This window comes from Apteryx rowi, unplaced genomic scaffold (assembly GCF_003343035.1).
Source record: "Apteryx rowi isolate R43461 unplaced genomic scaffold, aptRow1 scaffold_78, whole genome shotgun sequence".
NCBI classification, from domain to species: Eukaryota; Metazoa; Chordata; class Aves; order Apterygiformes; family Apterygidae; genus Apteryx; species Apteryx rowi.
Window position 1 is genome coordinate 1,340,735 of NW_020451071.1, and position 24,875 is coordinate 1,365,609.

At 44.1% G+C, this 24,875-nt stretch overlaps 1 protein-coding gene across 1 annotated transcript in view; it reads right to left on the minus strand.

The window, feature by feature from the left end:
- The window catches only part of SYNE2 (spectrin repeat containing nuclear envelope protein 2), a 172,662-nt gene that overhangs the window by 34,443 nt on the left and 113,344 nt on the right, over positions 1-24,875 (minus strand). Inside the window, exons 81-98 of the mRNA XM_026088618.1 lie at positions 24,233-24,365; positions 23,142-23,324; positions 22,550-22,696; positions 21,691-21,867; positions 19,980-20,135; positions 18,511-18,660; positions 15,981-16,151; positions 14,138-14,271; positions 13,619-13,823; positions 11,451-11,630; positions 9,929-10,057; positions 9,127-9,281; positions 8,641-8,788; positions 7,291-7,385; positions 5,701-5,935; positions 4,062-4,256; positions 3,401-3,526; positions 1,299-1,454 (exon numbers count right to left, since the gene is read on the minus strand). Coding sequence (XP_025944403.1) covers positions 1,299-1,454; positions 3,401-3,526; positions 4,062-4,256; positions 5,701-5,935; positions 7,291-7,385; positions 8,641-8,788; positions 9,127-9,281; positions 9,929-10,057; positions 11,451-11,630; positions 13,619-13,823; positions 14,138-14,271; positions 15,981-16,151; positions 18,511-18,660; positions 19,980-20,135; positions 21,691-21,867; positions 22,550-22,696; positions 23,142-23,324; positions 24,233-24,365 — 2,875 coding nt within the window. The remainder of the gene's footprint in view (positions 1-1,298; positions 1,455-3,400; positions 3,527-4,061; positions 4,257-5,700; positions 5,936-7,290; positions 7,386-8,640; positions 8,789-9,126; positions 9,282-9,928; positions 10,058-11,450; positions 11,631-13,618; positions 13,824-14,137; positions 14,272-15,980; positions 16,152-18,510; positions 18,661-19,979; positions 20,136-21,690; positions 21,868-22,549; positions 22,697-23,141; positions 23,325-24,232; positions 24,366-24,875) is intronic.

The window sequence follows — 24,875 nt, forward strand, 5'->3', positions numbered from 1 at the left end:
CTATAGGTTTTTGTGTGCGTGTAAAACTTACAGTAACGTCACCTCTTTCTTCTCTCTCCAAGGTAGACTGCTTAAACTTTGTTCCTTCAGGACATCAAAATAGAAATTTTGAAYAAAATCTGAACTTAAATTACTACAGCAAGAAGTATACAACTTAGATAGACTGTAGTTGGGTACATAAAAAGATAACTCAGTTTTCAGGGCATCCCAAATTAAAAATATTGGCCTATATGTGAGATAAGGGGGAGAAGGGTGTCTCTGGAGTTATTTTCACAGTTCAGAAACAATAACAGAGAAAATGCGGATCACGGATTAACTGTCTAGTTTAAGGCAAAAATACTAAGTTCTTCTTCCTCATTGCAATGCAAAAAAAGAAACCCAAACAACCAGTTCATCACACCAAAGTCTGTGAAATGATCATGGCTGTTCATTCCTACTCTGGCAACATTCCCACCAAGATTGCTTTGCTTTTCCCTGAGTAAGGATCGGACACAAAATACTGAGGCTAAACTTCAGTACTTCTTTGCAAACCGCAAAATAAAAGCTACCGACTTGCAAATAAAGAAAGGCCGGAGTTTGCCTTGCTGACATGTAGAGCCGTCCAGAGCAGCTTAAGAGCTTGAAATATTTTACTTCTCTAAATCCCGTGAACAGGGCAAAGCAAACACACATTCAATCTGCATAATAACTGAGCGAATCAAGTTCACGTGACTTCGCCGGTGAATTTTCCCCAGCAGTTTTACATGCAGCACTAAACTAAGTGCAATATAGCAACAAGCCACAAAGAATGCAAATGTTTAACAACACGCTAAAGAAGGAACGAGCCAGTTCTTAACGTGTTTAAACCCTCTTAGCAAGAAGTTAGTATTTAAACACATGTAACTTTTTTTAAATCAACTCTGCTGGTATTTTCTACCTCAGACCCGCAAAGGCCTCCCCCTTCCCCTGCCTGCTTCACCCCCGAGGCCATTCCCGAGTGTATCCCTCCCTGCCGCCCTCCCTCCGCAGCCCGGAACAAAGCCGCGAATTTCAGTAAACAGCTGCATTTTGGCTCCATGCAATCCAGCCACTCACTAAAGTCAAAAGAGTTTGCAAAGAAGTAAATCGCAGCGCTGGGTGCCCAGGACGGAAGGGGAGAGCCCACAGGCTGACTTCGCCCCTGCTCAGCCGTGCGGYGAGAAGCCCCGTCCGCAGGCACCCCCAAAAAGCGAGCGCACCCCTCCAGCAACCCGCTGCCCCTTCCTGCCAGGCCCTGCGAATACGCCGCTATAAAAACCCGGAGGACGCAGGAAACTCACCCGCAAGCAGAGCTCTTCCCACTGCCGGTGCAAGTGGTCAGCCTGCTCCCGGAGCACCAGCATGTCCTCGGGGAGGATGCCGTGCGCCAGCTCCACCTTCCTGGCCCGCAGCTCCTTCATGCCGTGGGCCCAGTCCGCCAGGGACTGCTCCAGCTCCTGCATGGAAACCAGCCACAACAAGCCTTGGCTCTAAGCTCCTCCAGTTTCCAAACCGGCTCGCTAATCCCCCGGCCGGCCTCCGCGGGAGGAGAGCGGGGGACCRTGCAGCCGCATGAACAGCTCTTCAGCTCTGCGGCCTCGGGTGCCCCATGGCAGGGCACAGTGCGGGCAGCATCCGCCGCCTCCAAAACCCCCCAAATGCCGCCTGGGGTTTCGCATCCGGGAGGGACAGCACGCCCACTTCTTTGGGTTTGCTTTTTTCCTTTTTTTTTGGGGGGGGGGATAAGTTGTTTTCCATCTACATTTGTTATTTATTTAAATGCTCCCCCCCCTCCAATCAGTTCCCCTCACTAATGCCTGATTTCACAGACATCTCACCAGCCTTCTCGCACACCTGCGGCTTTTAAACTSTTCAAGTCCCACAAAGACGTGCTCTCCCTTCTCCTTCGTTGCCCCAGCTCCCCTTTCCTTCTGCAACAAGGTCCGTGCTTTTCTGAACGGTGTTAAATTGGTCACCAGAAAAGCAGCGACCGCACCGCGTGCGGCAGGGAAGCGGCACACTCCATGCACGAGGCATTAGGTCCCACTTTACAGGACAGTCGCTGGGATGTGTTGCTGGCTCCTCTAACAAAAATATTCTTACATATGATCCAGTTTGCCTCTTTTAAGGAGAAAAAACGTGCAAGTGCTTGTGTTGGGCAGGTGTGCTGGGTCCGAGGCCTGTGAGTATTCTCACAGTTCTTTTGATCCAATCACTTATCTAAATCCTAAAAAGGAATCGCTCATCTGCTTCAAGACTGGAGGAAAAATTAACTAGAAAAGGATAAATCAAATAGAATTGAGAATAAAATTTACCTGCGTTCACCATAAACTACTCCCCACAGAGGGGAGCACATGCATTTATGCATCTTAACAAGGGTCTAATCAAAGCACTAACGGAGGAGCCAGTGTGGGAATTGCATGGGATTTTGCTAGCTGTGTGCAAGGTCTTTCTCCTGAGAGAAAAAMAAATTTATTCTGCAGAAGAGTGAAATGCAGAGAGCAGAAAGGAGGTCCCTTCTCCCTAATGCCTTTTTGGTCCTGAATTTTATTATACTCTGACATCCAAGAGCAGCGTCTGCACTGGCACTGTCCGACAGTGACTTCCATGGCCGAATTTCACTTGCTGGAACAAGAGGCCGGAGCTGTGTATGGACAGGCGCTGTCATTCCAAAAATACTTCAGGGTTACAGCAAGACTGCTGCCGTGGGAAAGGCAGCCAGTGCTCACAAAGAAGATTTCAGACAGCTGATAATGAGTTCAAAGCCCTGGCTCATTAATAAGTTTATTTGTTCCCACCACATAGGTCAGTGCTTCACTTCATAAAAGGATGATGAAAGACTGACCAGTCCAGACAAACTGTCTCTATCCCTTGGAAATACTTTCCTTGCCATTTAATTTTTATGGTGCTCTATGGACTGTGAGGGCTTTTGCCACTCCCTTACTCTAATTTTCCTTCTCTTTAATTATTCTGAGATCCCACAGGTGTGCATGGTACTTTGCAGACAGGCAAGGAAAATAATAAAGTCTCTCGCCTGAGGAGCTCCGTGTCCAAAGTGGATTGGGAAACGAGGAGGGAGATTCAGCCATTAGGGAGGACAGCCAATTCGAGCAGAAAGCAGGGAGTTTTAACTTGCTTGAGGGACTATAAATTCAGGCCTTGGAAAGGGAGCAGAAGCAAGGCGGGGGGGGGAACAACCCCAAAATAACTTCCTTGCAGCAATAATCTCCCTCATCCATGCAGATTAGTCCGTCTGAATTTGCAGATGGGCAGCAGTCAGGATGGTATAGGGGAAAGGGATTCAGTTTCACTGAAGAGCAGGTAAGATGGAAAACTGATTTCAAAGGGATTAGGTGCTGTGCAAAGAATACATCTATTTAAATACAATCTGCCTGCTCAATACCTTAATGTCTTCCTTGGCTTTGTAGAGCTCGTCATGTTCAACCGGAAGCGGATCTTTCACTTTCTCCTTCAGCTCTCGCAGCCTACTTTCCAGTTCCTTGGTTTGCTTTTCACAGCAGTCCCAACTCTGGAAGTTACAAAAGGAAGATACAAAAGGTTAAGACACCTTATCATGACATATCGTACCGCACAGACAGGTTACAGAATAGCCTCTTCAGCCCACTGGGGTAAATAGACATAGGCTCTGGATATTTGGATTTTGATCCATGGCACCACCCGCAAGGTGTACATGCACTTACAGAAGAACTTGCACCCTCTAATATTTAAGGTTTGCCTTACAGAATATTTCTGCTCAAGGTGTTTATAGCATAATTTTGGGCTGGGGATTGTGTCGATGACAGTATTGAATTGTAAGACATACACGCTGTCTGACTGCGAAAGCAATTTCCCTGCGGAAATAAATAGGGTCTCCCCCTTCTTTTCAGACTCTCTCTAGACTAAATTTTCACGTCGGCTTCGCAGCCTGCTGCGGGAGTGAGCTCCAGGGCACGGGAAGCACGTAAGCGATCCCAGCCAGAGCAGCCACCACGGTGGCGAACGGATGCCGACCCCGCTGTCCCTCGGGGAGCTGGCCACGGCAGTGCCTGCCACCCGCCCCGTACCTGCGCGGTGCTGCCGAGCCCCGTCCTGGTGGCCTCCAGCTGGAGCTGGGTGTCRCTCCAGCTCTGCTGCAGCTGGCCGAGCTCCTCCTGGAGACCCGCGCTCGTCTCGGGGTCGGAGACCGTGCGCAGCTTCTCCCCGACGTCGATTACTGAGGAGTACATGGCTCGCCACCTCTGGAGGATTACTGCCTTACTCTTCAAAAGAAAAACATTTTAAATTTTTAAGTGGTCCCTAGCAAGCCTTCAAAACACTCCTGGCATTTCACCTGGGAAGAGGAGAGGACTTAACAAACGGAGATACCAGGCACTAGTTGGTTCACTTTGGTGCAAGAATAATAAATATATCTTCTTCTATGTGCTTGTGTAATTTCAGAAGAAAAAAAAATCAGACTTTCTGACCTATAGAACTCTACAATAGCTTTTTACAGACTGAAACGATACAACAAAATTGGAACAGTTATGAAAAGATGAAATTTTAGCTGCATGAGTAATTTGGGAGTAAAAATAATTATTTTAAAGTCCTGTTAGCACCCCTAGCATCAACAGATAAGACAATTTTTTGAGAAACAGCATCTTTGTTAATCGTGACATACTCCAAGGGAAGTAAGCCATCAATCTTAATTTGCCTACAGCACAAATTAGTCTATACCATGAGCAGATACGATCATTGTTTCTTTTTATAAAGCAACAGCAGGAGAGAATGGCAATTTGGAGTCGGAGGAGGAAAATTTTCTCACTTTTCTCATTAAGGAAAAGCATAAGCATTAACTCATAAAAACTAGTGAAAATCATCTTTAAACAGCAGGTAAAAATGAAGATGAAGCAAATAGAGCTAGCACCAAATGCAATACTGGAAATGTGTTAATCTATCAACATTAGGAGCATAGGAATACGATAAACCTTGGACCATGCAAATAGAGAAGGAGTTCAATAATATATTTTCTAAACATTTTTGATTGCCTTAAGCAACAACCTAGTTCAGTGCTCGTACCGACCTTCTCGTAAAACAAAGGGGTGCATAATTCAATGGAAAAGCAAGACATCCAAAAGTAATATGGGAAAATATTTTTCCAGGCTCATAAAATGCAGAACTCACTGCCCCGAGGATGTGCGGCCGGGATCTGCGTGTCCCGGGCGGTGGCTCCGAGGCCAGACCCCTCGCAGCCGCTCCATCCTTCGCGCCCGGCACCTCCTGCCCATCGCGGCACATGCAGGACCCCTATGCTCAGTCTTGCCCCATCCATGCCTGCTTCGGGCAGGCAAGCTGCAAGCTCGGTATTAAAGCAGCCGTGGTTGATAAAACGCACACAGACCTGGAGGATACCTGCTGCCCACCCTTCCTGCCTAATCCCTCCGCTACCCTGGATTTCTGTGCTCATATTAACAGCTAGGCTACCTTAGAAATATTTTTTAAGGCATACAAGGCTACTAAATGACAGTGTTTCCCAAGAAGTTTCCTAGTATAATGAGCTTTTCACAATGTCACTGTTTTCTCATCTCTGCTCAGCTTTAAGAAAAAAAGGTCAGTAACTTGTTTTGCAAGCAGGTAATTTTAAAGCCTTTTCCCTTTACTGGACAGTAGATGATTCAATCCAAAAAAACCCCCAGATTTTAGATTTATGGGAGATAAAATGAATACCTTAAAATCATGAATTAGATTTCTAAGCTGGTAAAGGCTACAGCAGTCCTGGCTCTTCACAGCCACAAGGAAGTTGTTCATATCAGCAAGAAATCTGCTGATACTCCGCAGGGAACTCCTGAAGAGCTGCCACTGGCTCACGAGGCCATCAATATCTTTCTTCCTCTGCTGAACCATCCGGATAACGTTCTGCCACTGTTCTTTCAGCAATGTGAGCTTGGAAATAAACTCCGTTCTGAAGATGACAGGTGTTAAGCATTAGTAAATTTTAACTTCAGAGCTGTATTTTCCAATAATTGTGATGGATTTCCATTTGCAATATTGTAAAATTCCAATCCAAATATCCAACTATGCGAAAGGTCTGTGCAGTCAGCATAAGCTCAGCCCTGCTCTCTGTATTCAATCTTTTAAGCAAAGCAAAATCTTTTACATGGTACAAGAATGGATAGTGCAAGTCATTCTTGCCACTGTGGTATAGCAACATACGTAGTACAACAACCACCGAAGCAATATGCACTAAATACTTTTTCTGAAGAACATGAATGCCAATGCAAGTGAGACAGGACCTCTGCTTTTGCTGCAAAATCCATCTGTGCTTTTACCAAGCTGTGAAGGGGAGCTGTGTCCTACAGCAGCGGGCCATAACCGCGAAGTGAAGGGCTCTGTTATTATTGAGCCTATTTGGGCAGCTCTTCGGCCTCTCCTACAACATGAATAGAGGATCCAGCAGATCTAGCTGGAGTTGTTAAGATACTCCCCAGCTATTCCTCCTGCTCCTCTGTGGTGGCCCCTAGATCAGCTCTTAAACAGCTGTGTTTGTGGGGTTAGCTTCAACATAAAACCCAGCAGCTTTGCTTAGTTTAGCCCTACCTTCCCCGGCAGCTTTAAGCCAAGCTATGGGCTTTGCGCTGGGGGAGTGCACAAACTCCAGGGAAGCAGCCAGCTCTGGCAGAGAGGGGAAATGTCTTCACAGCAGAAGCAGCTGAGGCAGTTGAACCTCTGCTCACAAATATTAGGTGCTTCTTATTCTACATTGATTAAGAAAAAGGTGTAAGATCACACTAATTAATTAATAAAAGACAGATTTAACTACCACGTTTTGGGTTGTGTGGCTGAGGACTCAACGCCCTGCCACGCGAGCCAGGGGCAACACGCGGATAGAGCCTCACCCTTCTGCACTTAAAAAAGTGGAGAGGTCTGAAAAGAGAGAAAGGGACTTTCACGTGTGGCTTTCTCTTTACCCCTTGCAAAAAGGCAGCTTCTCAACCACAAACACAGTTACAATTTCAGCAACAGCAGGGAAATTATCTGCAAAGAAGCTTCCTATCCAGGAGCAGTTATTTTTGCTAGGCAGAACATTCAGTTAATATCCAAAAAGGAGTTTGGCCAGAACACCTGCATTTCTTTCTCTTCGCGCTACCTCATGCTTTTGCAAAATGTGCCATGGGATTATTTAAAGGGCAAAACCTGGTCAGGGATTTGGGTTTGTGTCCTCTTAAGAGCAAACATTCAACACTGATTCCAAAGAAGAGATCCTATCCACTGAATTAGTTATATCTTAGCAAGATCTTAGGGAGAAAAAAAAATTACCTTTTTTCTGCTTCTCCAGATTCCAAGAAGAGTAGAACTTTTGCTATGATGGAGTTAAATGTCTGCTGATTTATAGAAATCTCGGTTTGCAACATCTGAAAATAGTATAACAACAATAGGTGGTTTTTTTTTAAACTATTCAATGAACAGTCTTTGCTATGAAAGCTGGTTCTCCTCTAAAGTCACAGCACATACAATTTTAAATGCAGAATGCTCTATTATTTTCAAGTGCTGTTGCCAAATTCTTCCTAAAAGTTTGCACACTTCTTGGATACCAGGAGGCACTTGCACATACATGGTAATTGTCCCAGCTGTATGTTGCAGTTATTCTGAAGCCTGAAGTTTGCCAGACTCATTCACGAGAAATGCAATCTAGACAGTAACCTATGAAAAGCCGTAAAAAGCTACATAAAAGGCTAAACTTAGCTCTGCTACTCTTCATCACAATGAGCAGAAGCTTACTCTATAAATAATTTAATTGCAATGAATGAATTGATCTGGAGAGGTCTGAGTAAGAGGGACAACCCCCCCAAAACAAACAAACAAACAAACAAACAAACAAACAAACAACTTTCCTTGGGCCCTAATGAGTATCATTAATGCACAGACTTAACACCCTGTGGAATTAGCAGCAGTACTTAGGGCAGTGTGAAGCTCTGGTCCACCACAGTCAGCACAAAGCTCACCCTAACTTTCAGTTCAGGATGTTTAGCATTTACCACACAATTATGTTGTATCTTGGTTGTTTTTCCATCCTCCCTCCACTAGGACAAGGTTTATACACACTTTGCTTAGAACTGCATCCACATACTACCGCTAATATGCGATGTACTCTTATCCTCTGAATGGATACTGTTGTGCACTTGAGCACTATAGCTCTCTGTAGCAAACAGCAAGCGTTTGGACAGATTTCCATCAAAATCCACCAACTGGTCAAAATAGAAATATGCTGTGAAAAGGTTTTGTTTTAAATGCAGTTCTTCCAGAAGCCAGTGAGGTTCCTGCTAGATCCCCAGGAAACTGCCTAGCAAGCTGCCATGGACCATAGGCTTCAGAGCTGGGGACAGCCAGACCCACGAGTTACCACAGGGCTGGAGAAATCTAGGACTTCCATGATGCAGCACTTGAGGACACACTCCTAAAGGTCTGATCCCCACAGCCAGGCATCCATTCCTTTTGGAAAAGGTTCAAAGTTTTCCTTCTGAATAAGCACAAGGCCACATTTCAAAAGAGCAAAATGCACTGTAAAACTCTGCCCAGATCTAATTTCAAAAGCAATAGGATTTTCTGAAGAATTTTCCCAACTGTCACAATTCAAGAAGATATTTCCATTCTTAAAGATAGCTTTACCTCATATACCCTCTGTTGCTCCTGCAATTCTTCAAATCGGCCTGGAATATCTGCTTTTAAGGCCTCTTTCATTTTTTCTAGGAATTTCATCCAGTTTTCACACTTCTGAAAAAACTTCTTTTCATCAGTTTGAGTTCCTTCAAGCTCACTGTAAAACAAAAGAAATAATCAAAACCTATTTTATTGTTGTTTTTTTCTGGATACTTTTGCATACAGTCTAGCATGGTGGTTAGTAATAGTAACACAACGGGGTTTTACTCGGCACTTTCCTACCTTCTTCACCAGTGAACGTCCATATTTTTGCTTCAAGTGACTTGGAACGTAAATAGCCACTGAATAATAAAGTGAGTTAGAAGGGCAGGAATTCTTAGAAAGCCCCATGAGAAAGCTGTGAACAGCTTGCAAGACTTCCTATGCTTTAATTTGGTTTTGACTTTCCTCACAGAAAAGGGACCGGTTAGCAGTGATTCCGTTTGCGTTTCTGACCTGCAGCGCTCCAGAGCTGTGGCCGTTTTCTGACTCCACTGCCGTATCAAGCTCTGCGTTTTCTTCAGGGTGAAGTCACTGAGGGGCAGCCTAATGCTGGCTTCATTCAGACTTTCTATGCTTGGAGACAGGGCAGCGAGTGCCAGCGTATGATTCTGGAAATAAAAAATAAAAGTAACTGCAAAAAGCACTGCCTTTCTTTCATTTCAAAGAAATATAGAAGCTTCTTCTGTAAGACTAAGGAAGCATCTGCATGCATCCAAACGCTAACCCAAAGAACAACATTTCTGTGTTAACTTCACAGATATCAGGAAATAAACAAACAAAAAAATCACAATTCCCCTACACAGGGCCCCCTTTTCTGACAGTATTTCACAGAAGCTCAAGAGCTGGTACGTGCAGAATTGCTTTGAACCCCACATTGAGGGCAAGGAGGTACTGCCAGCTGCCGAGCTCCTGCTCACAGCCACCGGGGGTTCCCGGGATGCCTGGTGGAGTTCACTCCAACACACCTCTCTGGCTCCTGAGCAAGGCAGGGAAAAGGATCTCCCATCAACCCCAAATCCACATGGTTTTCCTCCCCTCCACACAGGCCATTTGGCCTGCAGGACATATCTAGAGTTTTTACAAACTTAAATCATTGCGTTTCACGTTCTACATGAGATTGTAGCCACTCAGATGCAAGTGCCATAACTATGACACTTAGGACACAAAGAGGTCCTTGAAGTAGAGAAGAGCTGGTATCCAATGGACACTTAAATCATTAGCATTTATCTTTTTGTAGCTGGGAATCTGAACGTACCATGAGCAGTTCTGCATTGTCTGTTTCTCCCTCTAGAGATAGGTTATCTAAGGCGTCTGCACAATTCTTGACGTGACTCTCCAGTGTTTCGAGACAGTTCTTGAAATCTTCCAGTTGTAAAAGATTGAACTAGGATGAATATTGCATATTTATGTTAATCATGATTATCTGGTTTACTATATATATTCAGTATACAAAAAGGAGCAATAAGCCATATCCTCAGGTAGGCAAACAGATGTTAAATCCAAATTACAATGTATTTATAACTCACTCACTGAATTTTTTCAGCGTTTGCACTGGAGAAGGGCAAAATTTAAGCCAAAGCAGACAGAAAGAAACCAAACCTCTAAATCCTGAGAGATTCATATATATCTGGAAGGAATGGAGGGTATATGGGATACCTTTCTGCAGCTTTGGGCTGTATGATTTATTGTGAAATTGGAAAGCCAGAACTTTGCTTATCAGAGGTAAGAAACTTGTGAAAACGAGCTTCCTTTGAGCTACATGCAGAGCCTGCTCCCACGTGCCTACAGCCAAGGCTGCGCAGATCATGTGAGCTCTGTGGAAAGAAATAAGTCGAGCTGGAACCCTACTCTCTCATTCACTGGGTTTGTTTCTTTGGGTCAGGGAGAAGAAACAGCTCTGAAACAGCGATATTTTGTGAGGAGTGAATGGCAAAAATGGTGTGGGGGGACAGACAGTTTTGTGCTAATACTATAAGGTTACACCAGAGAAAATGATTACCCAGAAACGAAATTTTTCACAGAGTGTGAAGTTCACAGGGAATATGAGAAATCTGTTATCTTCAGAAAGATACCCGGCTTCCAGCCATTGAATTGTGCTGGTAGCTGGAGTCATAAATAGAGCTGGCTGAAATTTCTTGAAAATGGGATTTACTTTAGAACAAAACAACTCATTGAAACCAGACTTTTTGAAAGGAATGAACTGGTTTTGATCAGTACATTTGCTTGGAAGTCTTCTCAGGAATACCTGCTCAGAGGAGAGTCAATCCCATAGCACTCCTGTGAGCAGAGCGTCATATGTGGAAACCTAGATCCAGGTCCCTACTCTGCCTAAACAGGGACGTGAATCTGATCTTCAAAATTACATCAAATGACCATAATCTTTCGGTTATTTAGGTACATTGTGTTCATTTCTACCAAAGCAAACTGAAACCCTTAGATCTGTTCCAAGGCAGAGCCAAGAAAGTTTACAAACTTGCTAAGATGTTCACAGAATATGAAAATGTTTCCTAACTGGTAATCATCTGAGGGTCCTGTAGTCCTTGACAGTAATAGGTCTGCTTAAAAAAGCTTGTTAGAGCAACACAATATAACAAGCAGGTGAGAAGGACAAATCTCTTCCTTCATCAGTCCCTCTGGCTTCATCTATTATTTCTTTACATGGCTGACCATAATGTCAAGCTTTATTTCATTCAAATTTAATTTCAGTTCAGCTTCTCCACCAGAGCCCTGTAGATGCTACCTTGCACTGACAGTTAATTTACTATTCAGAAAAATACCTCTAATTCATCCAATTTTCGCTGCAACATCTTTTCTAAATAGGATGCTCTCTGGAGTGGTTGCAGCTTCTCCAGAAGAACGGCTTGCACAGTGGTCCCAGCCTGCTGTTTTATCTGGTCCGCCAGCTCAGAAATCTGGGAACGGCACCCCTCTGTGGTTTGAAGGCCATGCTGTAAATTCTGAAGAGAGAAGAGGAAAGAGAAAAAAAAATAAAAAGGGGCAGCAAATGAATCAGATCTTCATTCATGTGCCACTTTCATTTAGTATCTTTTGTTGCTGTAACTAAGCTCTTTTTGTTGATCTCCTCTGGGAGCCAAATTCAGCTGTGGTGAAAGCTTCAGTCTTTTACTCCGATGATAATGGGAATTGCATCCTTTGCCTCCATTGCTGGGAAAAGCACAGTTCAAAGTTCAATGGGACACCAGTGAGTTTAGACAGCGGGACAGTACTGTTACAGAGGAGATTAGAGAGAGAAATTACAATATCCCTCTCTACAGAATGGATTTATGTTAGCAGATGGAGAAACTGGCCCAGGCTACAGATAATAAAAAGCTATTATTTTACAAACATACCAGTACTTTGGATCCCTTAGCCACTGAGGATTACGGTTTTGTTTTCATTTGTGCCCCTTTACTACAGAAATGATGCTATAAAATTAAACTCTAAAGACAGTGAAAGAACGAAGTGAGTTGTTTCCACTCCTCCAAATAATGGCAGGATGTCATCTTGAAATGCACTGATTTCTACAACCATCATTTATTTTTAGCCAGGAAAACCCCTGGAATTTGCCGCTGAATATTGTCTCTTCTGTGAGTAATGAATAAATACTTCTTATTGATAGCAAAGAGCAGACACATTTCCCTAAAAAGCAAAATGTCTCTTAGTCCCTGACCCCATCTTTGGAATGGGTCATACTGTAAACTGCCACTTTAGCCATTTACTGAATAACTCATTATGATATCTTACTCTGTATATTGGATTTAATCTGTACTTTTTGTGATGACAGAGTTCCATAAACCCATAATCCTTCCTAATAGATACTAGAGGAAAAGATTAGAGAGATTAAAATGCAGTTTAAAATGCCCATTTGCTTTCAAACACAACATCTCTGTATCTCATAAGCCATATCACTGCTCCTCATTCTTCTGCCTCACCCTTCCCAAAATATACAATCAATAGCACGTGTCCTCCCCCCATACACCAGGACATCCACAGCACTAATGGCATTCTAGCAGTTGTCCCATGTTTAGTAGTTGCAAAACTTTTCCTGGTCTCATTTCCAGAAAATTTGATGCCTCTTTGCTGACATATACAAATTTACGTCTTACAGCCATTAATAGATCAGAAGAAAGTGAAAACGCTTTGGTCCAAGTTTTGCTGCTGTCAGTTGCTTCTGACATGGAAAGAAATACATGAGATCTCTTTTCTGTAATGTAGAGTTTTGCAGTTGGCCACATGCATAACAGGGTACTTTGGACCTCTTCCAGTGTGTTAAAGGTTCGTAAGGCAGGATGAATCATTGCTCTGTCCTGAAATAAGTATTATTATATTTCTTTACTGCAGTCTGAAGAAACCAAGAGTGTCAGAACCTAATGACAGCTTTGCTGCCTGAGAGTGTCAAATGCACCCTGTGGTCTCAGCATGAGGTCTCATTTGCCAAAAGTCAGAAGTATTTTGGAATAATCTAATGAGCTCAGAAATCTGTTAACTTATCAGACCAGGCCAAAAAAACCCACACCAAAATCAAATAACACCCATCTAAAGAAAAGACTGCAGAAGATTTCAAGACGGTCCAGTGTTCTGGAAAAATGGTCTTTTTTTCCAGCTATTGTTCTAATAGACACTACCTCTCCTCCGTATACTGCCCCATAAAATAAATCAGTTTTGGGTTAATGATTCTGACATAGCCCTGATTCTTTGTGTAGGCGAAAGAGGGGCAGAGATTATTGCTCCCCCTTCTTCTCATCCTACTCTAACTGTAGCTTGGTTTCATCTCAGCATCTGGCCAAAGTATTTAAAGGAAATACAAAGGTGTCTGTTAATGGAAAAATCAGGCTTTCTGTTTTCCACTAACTGGATTCTTTTGGAGGAGAGGAAGGGTGTTCTTTTGATTTCTTTTTTAAATAAATCCAGGCTCGTACAAGGCAGCAAAAACACATTCATGTACCTTTACATCCCGAATCCTCTGCTTCAGCGTTTCTATCATGTTATCCTCAGGCATGTGAGCGTCTAAGAGCCGCGCACACTGCTCCTCGTGTTGTTCTAACTTGGCTGCTGCCTCAGTGCATAAAGTGTCGTAGGGCTCCCAGAGCTGCAGGATAGCTTGCGCTGTCCTCAGTTGATCGGTGATGTCTTCATTTACTGAGCTCCACCTGCCAACACATCAGATGATGATAAGAGCATTTTCCTTGGAGATTCTCTTCTTGGATCAGAATACGGTTTGGTGCAAGATTCCCGGGGGAGTTTCTTTGCCTTCGTGCCCATGTTACGGAAAGCTGCTGACATAATACCATTTTGTGCTCTGCAATCCATCACGAAAAGGCAGCATCAGCTACTCTTCACCTTCAGACAGCTGAGTAGTCCCAATACAGATTTAAAAGTCTGACAGATGTTTCAAGTCCTGTCTCAGCAACTTTTTTTTTTTTTTTTTAATACTAATAACGTGGGGTCCTTTTCACAAGCTTACCTGGTGTGTGCCTTGTTGCACTTCTGTTGGATAATCTCTGCGAAGGAGGGGGAGCAGTTCTTCTTCAGACTACTGGCAGCAGCCTGGAGCTTGGCCCAACTTTCTTCACAGTTCTCCAATTCATCTTGAAGAGACTGCAAAATGGATTACTGCAATCAGTTGTGGAGGTGAATGACCTAAGCACAGCCTCCCCTATAGATTAGTAGGAATACAGTAGCAATAATGCCACCCACGTTTGCAGCACAGAATAAAATGTTTGTGAAAGGAGTAACATCTGATCCTAAAAATTACAAGTGAGGTAAAATGATCCAAGTTAAAAAATTTTTTAGGTGGGCTATTTTAAACCCAGGTCATTTATTTGTTCTTTAAGAAAAAGCTCATTTAACAAACCTGCAACCTTGAACCGATTAATCTAATCCACTAGAAACCAAAAATTGTCTTATTTTAAGCCATGGTTTCAGGAACATTTCTATTGGTGGCAAAGCTGGCTTCACAGTTCCTGATACAGGTGATTGTAGGACCTCGCCAAGGACCATATCTGGGAACCAATCCAGATTAAAAATAAAGAGGTTGCTGGAGGAAAAGGAGGAGGAAGGTGCCCAGTTTCTCCAATTCATTACACGTCCCCCGGTGGGGGTGGAAAGTGTTTGCGCAGACTTCACTGTGGAGAAGCATACTTGGGATTCATAACCTCATTTTGCCTTGCGCCGGTTCTGATACAACTTTAAAATGTGCCGAAACAGGCTTCATTTAAACTGAAACAAGGAGCACCTACACAGCCTTTCAGCGTTAGTTTAAAGCCAGATAAGTGGATTTTAGCCGTATCTGCAAAGCACTCCAACCCAGGGCCAGCCAGACTGCCCCACTTGGACTCTGCAATAGCTACGTACAGCAGCAAGATGATGCAGAGCACTTACATCAGGTACTTGTGTTCCCCATACCGCCCACGCAGGGATGCAGGTGCCTCTGAAGAGCCACTCAGAGCCCACGTGGGAAACTCCCCCTTTCCGGAGGGCGACCGAATGGCCAACTCTGCACTGGAGCAACGGGAAAGGCTGGGCACAGGGATCCTCCCTGAGCTCCCCTGCTCCTGCTCAGGGCAGGACTGCTGTGGGCTCGTTTGCTAATCTTCTCCCGGGTCCCACGAGCCCCCATTCATTTCTGCACTGTGGCCCAGCATTGGTGGGTAGGGGCCTCCTTCCAGGCTACGCTGCAGCCTTGCGGCAGGGCATTCCCTCGGGAAGCACAAGTGATGGGACACATATTCCCTTTGGCCAATGAGCTGAGAACCAACATCTTTCACCTTCTTGGTGAACCTCTAGGCAGTAACCTCTAGGCAAACCTATACAACGACGGCATTACCTTTTCCTTGGCCAGACGTATTTTGCGCTAAACTGCTGTCCATGTGGATTAGACATGGACGGAGCAGACCAAGTGGACAAGGCCTGGTGGTGGAGTGCCCATGCTCACCTGAACTCCGCACTGCAGTGGAGCATGAGGAGCTGGTGCTGCACAGTGAGAGGCCTCCAGGCACATGCAGAAGGCTGAATAAAACATCAAGGGACCTTTGCAGTCCAAAACAGAGGCCCTGCTAGATTTCTCTCTTGAACCCTGGTACCTAAATTACACCCAAGTTGAACTTACGTGCCAAATAGAGTACGAAGTCTAAAACCAGTCTTCTGGTGGTGAAAAAAAATTCAGCTGACTTCACTGGCACACAGTAAAGAGAAAGTTGCTTGAGAGAAAAATTTCTGGGTTTTTTAGTGGGTTTTTGTTTGTTTGTTTAAAGGCACAGAAGGAAGCATGAGATTAAGACAACAGCTTTTAACTTCAGTAGATTTACCTGGAGAGTTTTGACCTGGTTTTTCAAAGCTTGTAGTGACACCACAAAAGGTTTGCACTGGTCTATGCAGTACAAATATCTTGTCATCATCTGGCTGACTTCTCCATAAGCTTCATCATACAGTCTCCACTGCTCCAGTATTGCCTGCATGGAGGTCCTTAACTGTGCAACCTGCAAACAAACCACTTTTGTTATTGTATCCTGGACAATGCTGAAATATAAATCACTTTTAAGTTGACTCAAAAATCTCAGCTCAATGCTCACTCCATGACAATCCACAAGAATTTCACAAGTTGGAATATTTTCCTACTTTGTAAGGACTCATGTAGGCTTCAAAGCAAGCAGTAAGAAGTATTCAGGGTATTAGAGTGCAGTATAAGAATATGCTGGAAATAAAATTTTGACCAGAGTTCAAGGTAGCACTTTTCTGTCAGCAGAATGATGACAGAAGCCCCAAGAAACTAAAATGCACTGAAACGAAGAACTGCTTATTCCTTGCTGCCAAAATCAATCCGAAGAGGGACAAAGCAGAGAACTTTAGTCTTGTTAGGAAACGAATAGTTTGATCAAGTTTCACGTTAGTCAAAATTTCAACAGAAATTGTTTTGTATGGAAGATGCTACTACAATACTCGCAAGAGCTACCATCCCCTTTATGCCGTTGTGCTATAACAATGCAGACTAGCCAGGAATACAACCCAGGAATTTCAGGATTCTCATATGCAATGACATGATGGATTTCCTCACTGTTTTCTCTTTGCCTCTTTCATTACTACAGCCATTTAAACCATACTGGGGCAAGCAAGGTTTCCATCTGCCACATACTCCTGGACATTACAAAAGCAAAACGGCAGACCTACTTCAGCGCGATTTGTCATTTTTGCCTTTCTGTATCAGGTAAGTACATGAGGCATGTGCTGGGCTAGACGAAACATTCACCCAGTTCAATATCGGTTTCCAGTGATGCCAATACCAGATGCTTTGAGCATCAAAAACCAGGCAAACCAGGCAAACAAACATCCGGCAACGCCAGACGCCAGGTTTCAATTCTGACTACGCATCCACGCAACGGGAGATGATGACGCTTCTCTGCCACGGCGCATGCTGGATAGACTGCATGTGTCCTCGTTCCAGCCACGCAGGAGGAGATGGATTAATCATCCCTATTCTCATTTGAATCCCGGTGTAGGTGGGAGGAATCTTTAATTGCTCTCAGTAGCCTGCAGCTAATTACTGCCCACACAAGATGGAAAGACTTTGTGCTTATGAAATGTCTCTGGGCCAGACTCACAGTCCTGAGATCGCCCTCCAGACGGTACCATCACGGTATCCCACCTTGCTTAGGCCTGTGTCCAAAGTCACAGCCGGGCTCCTACTGAGGCCAGTTGTCTATGAGAACAAATCTGCGCTCCATGTTTCATGGCACACACACAAACACTGCTAGATTATAAGAATATTCTGCAGTTTCTAAGCTCAACGCTTAAGTCATAAAAATACTAAAATGAACGTGACCCACAGCAGCTGTAAGAAGAAAAAAGCACTACACTGTTCAACTTGCCAACTTCAATCCTGAGCTCCACACCAGAAGCAAAAACTTTCCTTTTTATCATGCACGCATACAAAAATATCCCTGCTCTCTCGCTAAGAAACAGCCACATCGTTTTTGCTGAAAGTTGAAACAAAAAGCAGCAGCCCCAACCTGGACAGAAAACACATGTGGAAGACTTCAAGCAAAAGGGCTCCAGTCTGACGAAGCTTTGAGGAACAAAAGCAGGTTGTTTTTCAGGGAAATGTTAGGCAATTTTAACTATAAAAACAATCACTGCATCACATATAATCCTCTACGGGACATAGCCATTTATTATCACAGATTTAAATCTATAAACGCACTCATTATTATATATTATTATGTCTCAGTTCAAAAGATCAGTTGCAAGTATAAGCAAATACAACTGTACATGCAAACTGCTGGTGAGTCAGTTTGCATGGATTAGGGAACTTGCCAGGCTATCCATGAAGCAACTGGGAACTCCGTAGGGATTTGAATACAGCAAAAGCAGCCTGGGTGCGGGAAGGAAAGAGCAGCAGGGAGATGGAAAAGCTCCAGTGAGAGAGGAGCGGGAGCCGGCAGCTTCCAACAGCATGTTACAGGGGAGGAGGGCCAGAGCATGAAAGAGATACAGATCCAATCAGAAAGTTCAAGGCTTCCATTTTTAGTTGACAGAAAAATACCACTGCTATTTCTTTGTTTTCTTGAACTGCAAATGAGGGTCTGTCCCTCCTCTCCCTGTAATCAAGATGCTTTGAGATCAGCCTTTTTTTTTTTTTTTCCCCCCTCCTTTCTCATATTTGGAAATGGATTCATGGCTGGCACGGTACAGATTTAAAAGGGAGTTCTTAGGAAGGTTAAGATTAGGCGTAAGGCATATTTTACATCATCTTTGCACTAGCTACAGCCGTTCCTTGAATTAGTAACATTGGTGGTAAGGATATATGCTGGAGGGACAACTTAACACAAACAAAGCCTATACCTGGCTGACAAGGTGGTCCCTCATTTCACACAGTTCAGCTGTCCTGAGAGATGCAGCTCCCAGGGTTTGTTCTGGACTATCCTTCAAAGCCACGTCCTGCTTGAGCTCATCAAGAGTTTTGGATTTAGCTGCAAGTTGATTTTCCAGCTCCTAAAGTGGGGGGAAAAAAAACCTCTTTATGAGACCATACAAAAACTCTCCTATATGAGCAGCTTTAAAACCAATCCTGTGTAGTTCTTTAGCCATGCAAAAATACCACCATTTCGGCTCTAGCAGGCAAAGGTAACATAGGAACTGACTTCTCAGTATGAGGGTCCCTGACATCCTACCGACTGCTCAAAAGTTATTTTCAGCTCCTCTATTTCCACCCATGGGAGAAATCCCACTGAAACCAGCAGGGCTGCTTGAGAGGGTAACTTCCCCGACACAATCAGCAAGATTACAACCTAGTCTTGACATGCTGATGAAAGCTCACCACAGTTTTTCACAACGTGTGTAAATGTTCATGCACATGATGGACCACAGCTTTTCCCTATAATGCTACACTTTTTCACCAGGACCTTTTCTCACCCACTTAACCGTCCCCCAAAATTTGCAAATTTCAACCTCAATTTTACAAAGCAAATTAATTTTTATGAAACATTTTAGCCACCTGATTCTTAGAACTGGGTCTTGCTGGGATCAGATTATTATTTTAGGCAAAGACACCCAGTGTCTTTCTTCCATCCAGGCCCCTCGATAGGTTTCAGAGTTTCAGACAGACGAGTAACTCGGTGTGTAACAGAGCACTCTAGGGAATAACAGCAGCATACGATGGGAGAGAGACACGTAACCATGGCAATAAAAGAACAAATATTCCATGTAAAAAAAATAGAGAGGAATCACTGTACTGAATGAAAGCAGCAGACTGTCAGAGTAATAGGCACCAGTTATTGGCTGACTGCACCTGTCCCAATTTTGATGGAGCTGATGCCTTAAAAAACACAACAAAACTAAAGTATACCCAGATTCTTGAGACAGGTGCAGAGGGAATACATTCTAGGGCAGGATTATAGAGAGTTACTATTCTTCCAAATGGGCCTGTGTAGTTTCCATGACATTATCACCAAAGAGCTCTTCAAACTAATGGAATCAATAGTTCTTGCTGAACCGAGAGAACTATTTCTGTTGGAGGAATTTCAGAATATTATTGCTGCAAAACACTCCAAAATTCACAGAACAACAGGAGATGTACCTTCAACTGGAGGGGGAAAAAAACATTATAAAATAGCAATTCACATCGGCAGAGGATCTGGCTCTTTACCACCTGAACTTACGATGCTTTAATTAAAATGACACTGTAGTATTCTTCTAGGAAATGGCAACTTCCTTTACAGTTTTTGCAAAAATCTGTGCAGTTCGTTAGTTTGGATTCAGCAAAGTGCTCAACATACTCTGTGCAATAATATCACACATATATAATGCTTTACCTTGCAATCGTCTAACGTGTTCTGTGCAGAGATCAGACTTGCTGGGGTTTGTAAAGATCTCAGTCGATCACTCTGTGCTTCCAGCCACTTGCCTAGAGTCTGTGCTTTGTTCTCATTTTCAGTTATATCTTCCAAAACGTGTTCCAGATCTTGTATCTGAAAGTTGCAGAACTATTTTAGTTCAGTTAAACCTCGAGGTGGGCAGAAACACAGTTCCCCATTTCATGGCAGATTTTGAGATTACAGTGTTTTCTCTAACTAAGAACAAACCAAAAAAATCTTTGAATGTAAATATTTTAAAAGGAAAAACTCAAAAGGTTTTCTGGCTCTTTAGTACCTGATCACTTCCTCGGGCAGGAAACAAGGCAGCGTGGGAGCTGGAGCTGGCAGCCTACAGACCTGACAAACTGGGGGATCCTGGGCTACCCAGGCAAGTTCGTATGGAGTCGGAAAACCTCATTCTCCCAAAACCCCATCAACAAAGACACTGAGAAACAAGGGAGCTTAAGTCTCCTGTCTTCAATTTTGGCCATTGAGATCTCTTAAATCCTACAAAGCAGTTTCTTGATAAAGGTCAGAGAAGAAAGGAAAAAATAACTTCAACAACATTGAAATTTCATCGTGGAAAATTTCAATTGTGCAGGAACTGAATTTTCCACTTGAAAATGTTTCTGAAAGATTTTCCCAGCCAGAAAAAACTGAGGGAGGCTTCTCTCAATGTCCCATAAGCTCAGGAGAGATACAGACGTGAAAGAGGAACATGCTAGTAGAGGGATTTGTTTCAGCAGCCTCACGGTTACGTTTTGGGATGCTGATCTTCCCCTCATCTTCCACATATCTCAGGAGTCCCACCAGCTTTTCTGTGCACTGGGGCACACAGGCTTGTGCTCTGCAGACATCTGACGACATCTGTGTTACACTACGCACCTAGAGTTCGCCTTTCAGCTGCTGATCTTAAAATCGCTCCAGAACAGAAAGAGCATTTTATTGCTCCAGAAGGAGCGCACAGAAACAGAGCAACCTGTTCCCGGCGACTCACACAACCAGGAGCATGGAACAGACCCCAGCTGTGCCTTTCCAGCACGCCAAACATCCCATCTGAGCGTGGCTGTCAACGCTATTTACTTTTTGGCAAATCCAGTACCTATGACGGGAAAATGAGTGGTAGCTTAATATATCCCTTTTTCTCATTCCTCTCATTCCCAACCTATGTCATGTGGAGGGGTTGCTTGCTTTTTCGGTGCTGTGATTGCTGAGCAGGGCCTGGCTGTTTGTACCAACCGGTGTAGCACTTCTCCTTTCCATAAACCAGCCAGCGTTTTTACCTATTAAGTTTTAAATGTACCAAGTCTCACAGCATCCCTCCAGCTTCCATTCCATTCAACAGATTTCACTAACAGGTTCTCCTACAGACATGACCTCAAATTCTTCCTTTTTTATAATTTTCTCAATATAGGTTGTCTTTGTTAACACTGCACTGACCGTATTTTCTTCATGTGAGGAATCTTATTGTTTCCACCTAATACAGACCACTGGAGTGACTCTCAGGCTCTCCTGAAGAGCAGATTTTGCCTATTTTCTCTCCTGAGAGCTACAGGAGAGTTTACCCTCCCGGACCTTGCTGGGACTTGGATGTCGCTTGCAAAGTACAGAACACTAGCATAGGCAGGATCAAAGCTGAGAGAGAGAAAGCAGTGAAACACGATCAAACCTTTCTGTTCAGAGACGCCTGCAGCCTGTGCCACCGCAGGTTCATCTCCCCAAGGCACTCGGCAAATTCTGTCCTTTCATACCGCTTGCTTTCCACATCACAAGTGCTCATCTGCAAGAGCGACTGGTTAACAAAATCTACCATCCACTGTTTAAAGTTCATTTCCATCATGTATTCCTAGAGGAAAAAAGAGACAAACAAACATACATAAAACAATTAGTTCGGCGATTTTAATCTCCCTGGCATCTACGAAGGTACCAAGCACGGCTTGAATCCTTCCTGCAGTTGGGGCAATCAGTCTCCATCCTTGGTGTTTCTGTGTCTAAGCAGAGAAAAATATCTGTTGCAGCCACCCTCTCTGCAGGGACATTAATCTGGTCCCCCTTTCCTAGTGTATTATCTTCTTTGGTGAAACATAATATCCTAAATCCCTGTTCTCTAGGTAATTGGATTCTGACTATTGAGTTCCAAAATTATGAGGTACTCCTCATTGAAAAGACAGGCCGAAACACAGCACAGTCTGCCTTCCTAAGGAAGCAAAGCCTAACAGCGCATTTCCTACTCAACACATCTTATCATCTAAATTTGAGAGAGAGAACAGGTGAGAGAGATAGATTGGGGAGGATGAGGAAAAAGAGATTACCGCACAGCAGGCAGTGCTGCCTGTATTGCGGGGCAGGCAGCGTTTTGTGTCATCATGGAGGCAAAATGAGTTTTTACAAAGGAAGATGTTAATGCACCTTTGGGGCTATTTTGGGAACCCTCACAAGGGAAGGATGTGACTGCGCTGGTAGGTTGTGTCCATCCTTGTGACAACTAAACACCTGGCAGAGGCCTGGATTTATAACTTCCTATTTACCTTGTACTTCTGAAGGAGGCTCCTGACCTGGGCAGTGCTACGTTGTGAATTTATAGGGTCCTCGTGTCCCTGCTGTCGTTCCACGTGGTCCAGCCAGGTCATTAGTTCACCAATGGCTTCCCGCGATGAAAGTTTTTCCATCTGAAGCTGGGGGTAAAGCATATAATGAATCCTCTATATTTCGCCTGTTAGAAATATCAACGAAGATGACATCTTTATTTTTAGAAGGGCTCAGACACTGTAATTGCAATTATCTGGGTATGAACTTGAAAATGAACCCCATGCTCCAGAGTGGGATATGACTTAAATTAAAAAAAGTTAGAGAACTCTGAAGTTTGAAATAAAATTATTATTTCTAATTGTAACGGACCTTCATAAAAAACTGTAAAGATGATGGACACGTGCAAAATTTCACAGGAAGAACACTGTAATAATTAAACCACAGTACAATATTGGGGATATTCCAAAAGACAGACAGCTAATTAAGAGGTGCTTTGTGGGCCCTACACAGCAGCCAACTGAAAGCCAGCAGCAACTTTTTAAAGTAATTATTTAGCTTGAACTGAGAGATGGCAGCAGAGCTGTTCCTCACCTGGTGAAGCTTTTCTTGGATGGCTGGGAGCTGTGTAATCAGTTCTCCCCATTTTTGCTCAAACTTTGCCAGCGATGACCTAAGTGCTGCAGTATCAGCTTGCTTCACGTGAAAGAGCTGGTTGGCAGTGCTCACCACAGATGACTTCAGGGAAGACTTTTCATCAACTTCCTTAGAGAATGTCTGAGGTGCACAGGAGAAATTTAACAGAGGGTAAATATTTATATATCTATTTAAATAAAGAACACAAACCATGTTTTCAGTCACAGGATGAACTGGCTCAGCAAACTGATTTTAGCAGGTTTGTAAAGTTCAGAAAACTTAAGGGACAACTTAATATGTTCTGGCAACAGATAAGGCCTTCTCCTGCCCCTTCATCTTGATATGATGCCAAACACCATCTTTTACTCTGCGAGGACTTCACACAGTGGTCCAAGGAGCGACCTGGTCCTTTAGTCTCTGGCCAGCTCACCCCTACCAGCCCAACCTTTGCGACACTTTGCTCTCCCGTTGAGCTAGACTCCCTTTGCCAGGTCTCACGTTGGGGCTGAACCACCAGGCAGGTTGTACAAAGGAGCACAGCAGTGGGGGCAGGCAGAGACACAGGCTGCAAGTCAGCACGTGCTTTCCTAGTGGGGCTGACCATGTCCACAGCCCTGCAGTTTCTCTGCTGCTCCCCAGTCCCACACTCCAGATCTAGCTGGTGAGTGGGCCACAAATTGGGCTGAACGGCTGCATCTGGTGTTTGGCACCAGGAGCAAGAGAGAAGCCATGTTATCATGCTGCACATGCTTGAGAGATCCTGGCTGGGCAGCAATACATTGCAATCAGGAGCTCACCATGAGGTCACATTCTGACTTATGCAACCAGACTGGCCTAGCAATCTGAAGGAAAGGTCTGTGGTGGCCTCCTCTCTTCACACTTCCCCAGCCAGGTAATGGGGTGGCTTTGGGGCACGCAGCACTATGACATTCAGTGCTGTGTTCTGCAGGCAGCTTCCAGGTCACTGTGAGCACAAAAATCCCCCGCAAAGCTCATTTTCACTGGAAGTCGTGATATACCATTTAAACCTGGCAGTAGAATTGACTCACAAACAAGTTGTTGATGTTATCCCTGACGGTGGGAAGATCTTGTGACACATTGAGAGACTGCTCCTTCCAAAAATTCATTCTCTGCTGAGCAGAATCCAGCCATTTCATTAATTCCTCCGAGTCTCTGTTGTAGCTGCAGGGAGGAAACAAGCACACAAACAGCCTAAGATACATTTCTCACCCTCTGAGTTGTCCACTTCTCTGTTAGGAGCCATGTACTATTCTGGCTTCTATACTTCTACGTAATCCTTGCAGGAGCACTGCCACAACATGAACTGATGTGCAACACAGCAGTTTTGCTAGAGGTTCACACAAGATTCTTCTAGCAGCTCTTTTCAGCTGGTCTGCTCTCTCCGAAAACATCCTCTTTCTGTCTTCACCAAACAGCTCCTCACACAAGCCCACATGGGTGAAAGAGCTTTGCTGGAGGTCAAAACCACCAGAGGAGATGGTGCATGCGGGAGAATAAGGTGCAGACTACAGAAGAGGGATAAATACCAATAAATGGCATGACAGGCATGCTCTGTCCACACTACTGGTCTGGCCAGGCTTGGCCTCGGACTGCACAGAGCAGGTGCAGGGAGAGCCAAGTTTGGTACACGGGCTGGTGGCCTGGGCTGTCGAGCCCCTGTCCTGCCTCCAC